The 6,000-nt window shown below is 46.5% G+C and overlaps 1 protein-coding gene across 2 annotated transcripts in view; it reads right to left on the bottom strand.

Annotated features, from left to right (window-relative positions):
• Positions 1-1,106: 1,106 nt before the first annotated feature.
• Positions 1,107-6,000, bottom strand: part of LOC115096038 (phosphatidylinositide phosphatase SAC2-like) — a 172,341-nt gene continuing 167,447 nt past the window's right edge. Inside the window, exons 8-10 of one of the 2 annotated variants that reach the window (XM_029610525.1) lie at positions 3,578-3,757; positions 1,722-1,789; positions 1,107-1,255 (exon numbers count right to left, since the gene is read on the bottom strand). In XM_029610525.1, coding sequence (XP_029466385.1) covers positions 1,127-1,255; positions 1,722-1,789; positions 3,578-3,757 — 377 coding nt within the window. In that variant the 3' untranslated portion in view covers positions 1,107-1,126. Of the gene's footprint in view, positions 1,256-1,721; positions 1,790-3,577; positions 3,758-6,000 lie in introns of those variants that run through there. The other variant, XR_003857945.1, reaches the window with a different exon arrangement.

Genomic DNA, 6,000 nt, shown 5'->3' with positions numbered 1-6,000 from the left:
TAAGTAAAAAAGTCAGATGTATGCTCCCCAATGTCAGAAATTCCCACAAGAACAAGAGAACATATAATATCTTCCAGACATCCTCTACTACTACCCAAACTATTTAAAAACATATCTCCTTCTTAACCACTACCAGATGTCAGAAAAATGTCTTTCCGCTTTCAAAGAGTACGATGGCTGATAAAGACCACAAAGCCCATCTGGTTTCTACTAAATTTTCCTTTCCTGCTGTAATATCATAGAACTGACATCAGACTAATTTAATTTGATTATATTCCACCTTTTGTGACAACGTACATTACACATTCAGGTACCAGAGATATTTTCCCCTGACTTACAATCTAAGGGGATTATGTACTAAGGTTTTCTCCCATTTTGTCTATGGGAGAATACTTAGTAAATTTGAGCCTAAATTTGTACCTGAGGCGATGGAAGGTAAAGTGACTTGCTCACGGTCACAAGGAGCAGCAGTTGGATTTGAACCCTGGTTTGCAGCCTGCTACTCCTCCACGCCATCACTTTCACCACAGTGAAGTGTCCTCTGTGTTTATCTGAGGTCATCTTATTCCTAACACTGTTTTCACTTCCACCACACGAATGCTCCACGTTCACCACCAAAACAGCCACAGGTTTATGACCAATTCCACTGCAAAATCTAATGGTTTTCAGCATTGGCAGTCCACAAATTAATATCCACAGAGGATGCGGAGGAAAGGGGGGAAAAAAGAGCAAATTCAGTGTGTCAGAAAACTTCTGCCAAGACTACATGATCACACTGTAAAAAGCAAGCCCCAGCCACTGAAGCAAAACATCTCAGTTCCCACCCAAGATTCAGACACTGCGCCATACGCTCTCTCTGGATAAATGGCCTTCTGTATTTGCCCAGAGGCCAGTTCTCGCCATTATCTTACAGCAGAATATAAAACGTTTAGTTTTGGGTGAGCAGCTAGTCAATTAACAAGTCAGAGTGGCTCCATTATTTATTTATTTGGAACTGACTATACAAGATAAAGCCATGAGATTTTCAGTTCTTCCCTTCCGAAGTGGAACCTGGAATACTAAAAGCACTACAACATTTGCAAGCAAGTCCTATGTTGCTAACATTTTGCTTTAATGGAAATGCTTCTTACCAATGCTCGTGAAAATCAAAGGACACATAGGTAAGATTTGGGTTGTTTAGCAGTAACACTTGTCTCAGATATGCATCCCCAATAATCTTCTCCCTTCCTGTCTGGTCTACCAAGTTAATCAGCACCTGCTCAAGATAGATTGGAGACAGAAAACCAAGTTAACAGGTATTTTGAGGGTAAAGCATTTCATTGTCAACCGCAGGGCACCCTTGACCCACTTTTTTTTTTTTTTTTTTTAAAGAGTACATATTCAGTAACTAATAACATAACATTGCTAGAGTTTCTAGTAGAAAGATACATATGGATACCATTGCACTTTTCAAACCTGTAACTGAAGGACGTTAATATTAGAAAATAAGCAAATAAGAGGTAACAAGGAAAACACTTCCCACTTCAGTACACATGCAAGTACAGACTAGAGCTCAAGGTTTCAACTGTAAGTGCATGGTGCCCACAGTCTATTCAAGACAGCTGGAGGGTGCATTAAGCAAGCCCCTGGCTGTGTGGCCTTAAAACTAGAAAACGCCCATCAAGACAGTTGCACAAATTTGCGTGAAAGAATACCTACCGGGTACAGGCCACAAAACTCACCTGCTTCTTGTACATTTTTAGCTCTTCTTCAAAATGGGCACAGAAGTAAGGCCTGGTCTCCTCCTCACCTGGAGAGCAGAAAGTCACCAATTTACAGTATGCACACGTTACTGGGAGGAGACAAAGCTCATGATATTTACTGTTTGCTTCTCTGCAATTTGGAGCTTGCAGTATTTGTGGAAAAAATATGAGACAAAGAGCTGTGTCTTGGCTAAAAATTCTTACAAATTGGAAATTATTTGAAGCACAGATGGCTTTACAATAGTGTCCAAACTGATACATTTCACACGTGTTGTAAAACTGATACACGTTTTACTGTAATTAGGGGCCCCAGAAATGTGAGTTTGAGGCGTTTTCAGTTCCATTTCATGACATTTGTATTATTTTTAGCCAGGAAGTTCCATGATTTCCAAATATAGTACACTTTCAGATTTCATATTTTATCTTGCAAAAGGGAAATTGCCAACGGTGCCGTATTCCAGCCCAACTCTCCAGGAGCAGCAGCATTCAGCTCTTCTGTCCGCTGCAGGACCTGCTCCATAGATCCCTGACAACAGGAGCGGTGCCGCAAGATTGTAGAAGAGCGGTGATAAGTCCCGCTTCACAAGAGTGGGAGCAGGGAGGAGCCTGGAAACTACAGGCCTGTTAAGCCTCACTCGGTGATGGGAAAATTAATGGAGACTCTGCTGAAGGAAAGGATAGTGACTTCTCTATAATCCGGTGAGTTCCTATTTATTTATTTTTACATTGGGGGTATGGGGTACTAGCTAATAGCCTCATCAACATGGCATTTACATGTGATGAGCGCTATTAGCTACATGCTGATTTAGACGTGCATTTTGGACTCGCTGATCTCCCCCTACTGCATCAGGGGTTATAGATGCCTGTCTAAAACACATCCAATGCGGGTTAACCTGTCCACTAGCCTGAGCACACAATATTGCATCAGCCTATATATTCCCTATAGACACAGAATGGGAGAAAACCTTTAATAAACCCAGCCCCTTAGATTGCAAACCCTCTGGGGACTTAGAAATACCCACAGTACCTGAATGCTTATCCACTATGAAGTGGCTGACTGGTCCGATTTCGGAGCGGCCTCTAAGGAAACTTTTCCTTCTACCCCCCCGCACCTTCCCCTCCCTAACCCACCCCCCCCGGCCCTATCTAACCCTTCCCCCTAACTTTGTTGGCAAAGTTACGCCTGCCAGAGGCCTGCGTAACTGCGCGCGCCAGCAAGCTGCTGGCGCACCATCATGCTGCTGGCGCGCCATCACCCAACCCGGGGCTGGTCCGGAGGCCTCGACCATGCCCCGGGCCGGCGCCACGCCCCCCGAACACCCTGAAAATCACGCCGCTCACTCGGCACGCCCTCGACATGGCCCCCTTGCGAAGTCCCGGGACTTACGCGCGCCCCAGGGCTTGCGCTCAGCGCGCACAGGGGGGGTTTTAAAAGGATTACGCGCGTAACCCTTTTAAAATCCGGCCGTTAATGAACAGAGAGGTATGAACTTAATTTAATACTGGTTTGCAAGCAATCTGACAAACATACATAAATCCCAGATTTGCAGAGTCAATTCAAACCTTCTTTTAAAGAAAACTCTGAAGAAATTTTGGCAGATCTACTTCAGATTTTCTGTAAATCCAAAGCAGATTTTTGATATTTGCTTTGCATTTTTCAAATGTCCATCACGGACCTTCCCAGTGGATCTGGTATAATGTGAAATTTCCAAACCTGAACCAGGGTGAAATCCACATATCCCTGTTTATGGAAACCTTTAGCCTTTGGAAGCTGGCGTTAATAAAAGAGAGGTGCCTTCTGGTCAGATGTGTTTGATAGAATTGAGCATACTTGCCTTTATCCAGCCGTGGTCGCGGATTGTAACGATATCCAACCTGGCTCCAGAACACGGGTACTGAGCCACGGGTCTGAATGAAGGACAGCGTGTGACTGTGGACGTGGATCAGCTGCTCCGTTTCTACACAATTTGCAACACTGCCGTTCTTATCCACCCCTCGGCGCTTGTAACGCATACCTGAAAACAGCAAGCCACACACCTGTGACTTCACTATCCAGCTCTCACTTATGGGGAAAAATCCAGATGGGGAAAGAATGTCATGTCTGCCTGAGAAAGTGGACAATAGCCACCTGCCCGCTGAGCATGTGAGGTTGGCTGTCAGGAAAGACACTGCAGAGCTTGGGCACTGAGCGCTCCCATCAATCCTTACACCTTGATGGTACCAACACAATTTAGAAGATTATGTTATTCAGCCCAAAGGCAGTGGGGGGGGGGGGGGGGGGAAGGACTGAGCACATTATAAAAATGAGGTGTGCATATCCTGGAAGATAGCAAATGTTGCTTACCTGTAACAGGTGTTCTCACAGGACGGCAGGATGTTAGTCCTCACATATGGGTGACATCATCAGGATGGAGCCCAATCATGGAAAACTGTCAAAGTTTCCAGAACTTTGACTGGCCCTACTGGGCATGCCCAGCATGGCACTAACCCTGCAGCCAGCAGGGGTCCCCCCTTCAGTCTTATTTTATAGCTACAGGCAGTGCCGAAAAAATAAACAACAAAGCGTTACGAACCCAACACCGCGGGGCGGCGGGCGGGTTTCTTGAGGACTAACATCCTGCTGTCCTGTGAGAACACCTGTTACAGGTAAGCAACATTTGCTTTCTCACAGGACAAGCAGGATGGTGGTCCTCACATATGGGTGAGTACCAAGCTGAGGATGCCTGAACATGCACCAAATGTACCCAACAGCGTGCAACAGGCACAACAACTGGGGTGGAATTTGGTAGAGGCATCCGGAACCCCACCGGGCAGGCGGAAGGGTGTTGGTACGTCACGTTGGAAACAGGTTACGCAGGACAGATTGGCCGAAGATGTAATCTTGTCTTCCGGCTTTGTCCAAGCAATAGTGGGCTGCGAAAGTGTGGAGTGAGCTCCAGGTGGCAGCCTTGCAAATGTCAGGAAGCGGCACCGATCGTAGGTGTGCTACTGAAGTCGCCATGGCCCTCACAGAGTGTGCTTTAACACGGTCGTGAAAAGGAATGCCTGCTTGCTGATAGCAAAAAGATATGCAGTCCGCCAATCAGGAGGAGAGAGTCTGCTTACCCACAGGTTGCCCTAATTTGTTGGGATGGAAGGAGACGAATAGCTGAGTGCTCTTCCTGTTGGCAACTGTACGGTCTAGGTAGAATGCTAGAGCCCGTTTACAGTCGAGGGTATGCAGAGCCTGTTCTCCTGGATTGGAATGGGGCCTGGGAAAGAAGGTAGGTAGTATAATGAATTGATTATGTGAAACTCCGAAACTACCTTAGGTAAGAATTTAGGGTGAGTGCGGAGTACCGCCCGGTCCGGCAGGAGTTTAGTGTAAGGCGGATAGGTAACTAGGGCCTGTAATTCACTAACCCTGCAAGCTGAAGTGATAGCTAGAAGGAAAATCACCTTCCATGTGAGATATTTTAGGTCACAGGAGTGAGAGAGGCTCAAATGGAGGTTTCATGAGCCGACCAAGAACCAGATTAAGGTCCCAAGAAGGGGCTGGAGGCCATAAGGGTGGCTTGATATGAAGCAAGCCTTTAAGAAAATGTGTTACGAGGGGTTGTACCGATATAGGGACATCCCCGACACCTTTATGGAAGGCAGCTACCGCACGACATGCTTTCTGAGTGAGGAAGTCTTTAGACCGGATTCCGATAAATGCCAGAGATAGTCCAAAATCTCGGGGTTGGACAGGAAAAGGGATCAAGGGATGTGAAGAACACCATGATGTATACCTTTTCCATTTATAGGAATAAGACTTTCTTGTGGAAGGCTTCCGTGAAGCAATGAGGACACGAGAAACCGAATCTGAAAGGTTAAGTGGCTGAAGGATTAACCTTTCAACATCCATGCCGTCAGGGACAAGGCCTGAAGATTGGGATGGCGTAGACATCCGTCGTTCTGAGTGATCAGAAGCGGGTCCTTTCCCAAGGGAATGTGCCTGCGGATGGAGAGATCCTGGAGTACTGGAAACCACACTTGGCGTGGCCAGTGAGGTGCTATCAGGATCATGGTTCCCTTGTCCTGTTGGAGCTTCACGAGAGTCTTCGAGAGAAGAGGAAGTGGAGGGAATGCGTAAAGCAGGCCGGCTGCCCACGAGAGGGAGAATGCATCTCTGGGCTGAGAGCGCTCGCTCCGAATGAGGGAGCAGAAATTGTCTACTTTGTGGTTCTGAGGGGACGCAAAGAGGTCTATTTGGGGATATCCCCATTGCTGGAAGAGA

The sequence above is a fragment of the Rhinatrema bivittatum genome, chromosome 7 (genome assembly GCF_901001135.1).
Source record: "Rhinatrema bivittatum chromosome 7, aRhiBiv1.1, whole genome shotgun sequence".
NCBI lineage: Eukaryota > Metazoa > Chordata > Amphibia > Gymnophiona > Rhinatrematidae > Rhinatrema > Rhinatrema bivittatum.
This window is presented reverse-complemented; position numbering and strand designations above follow the sequence as displayed.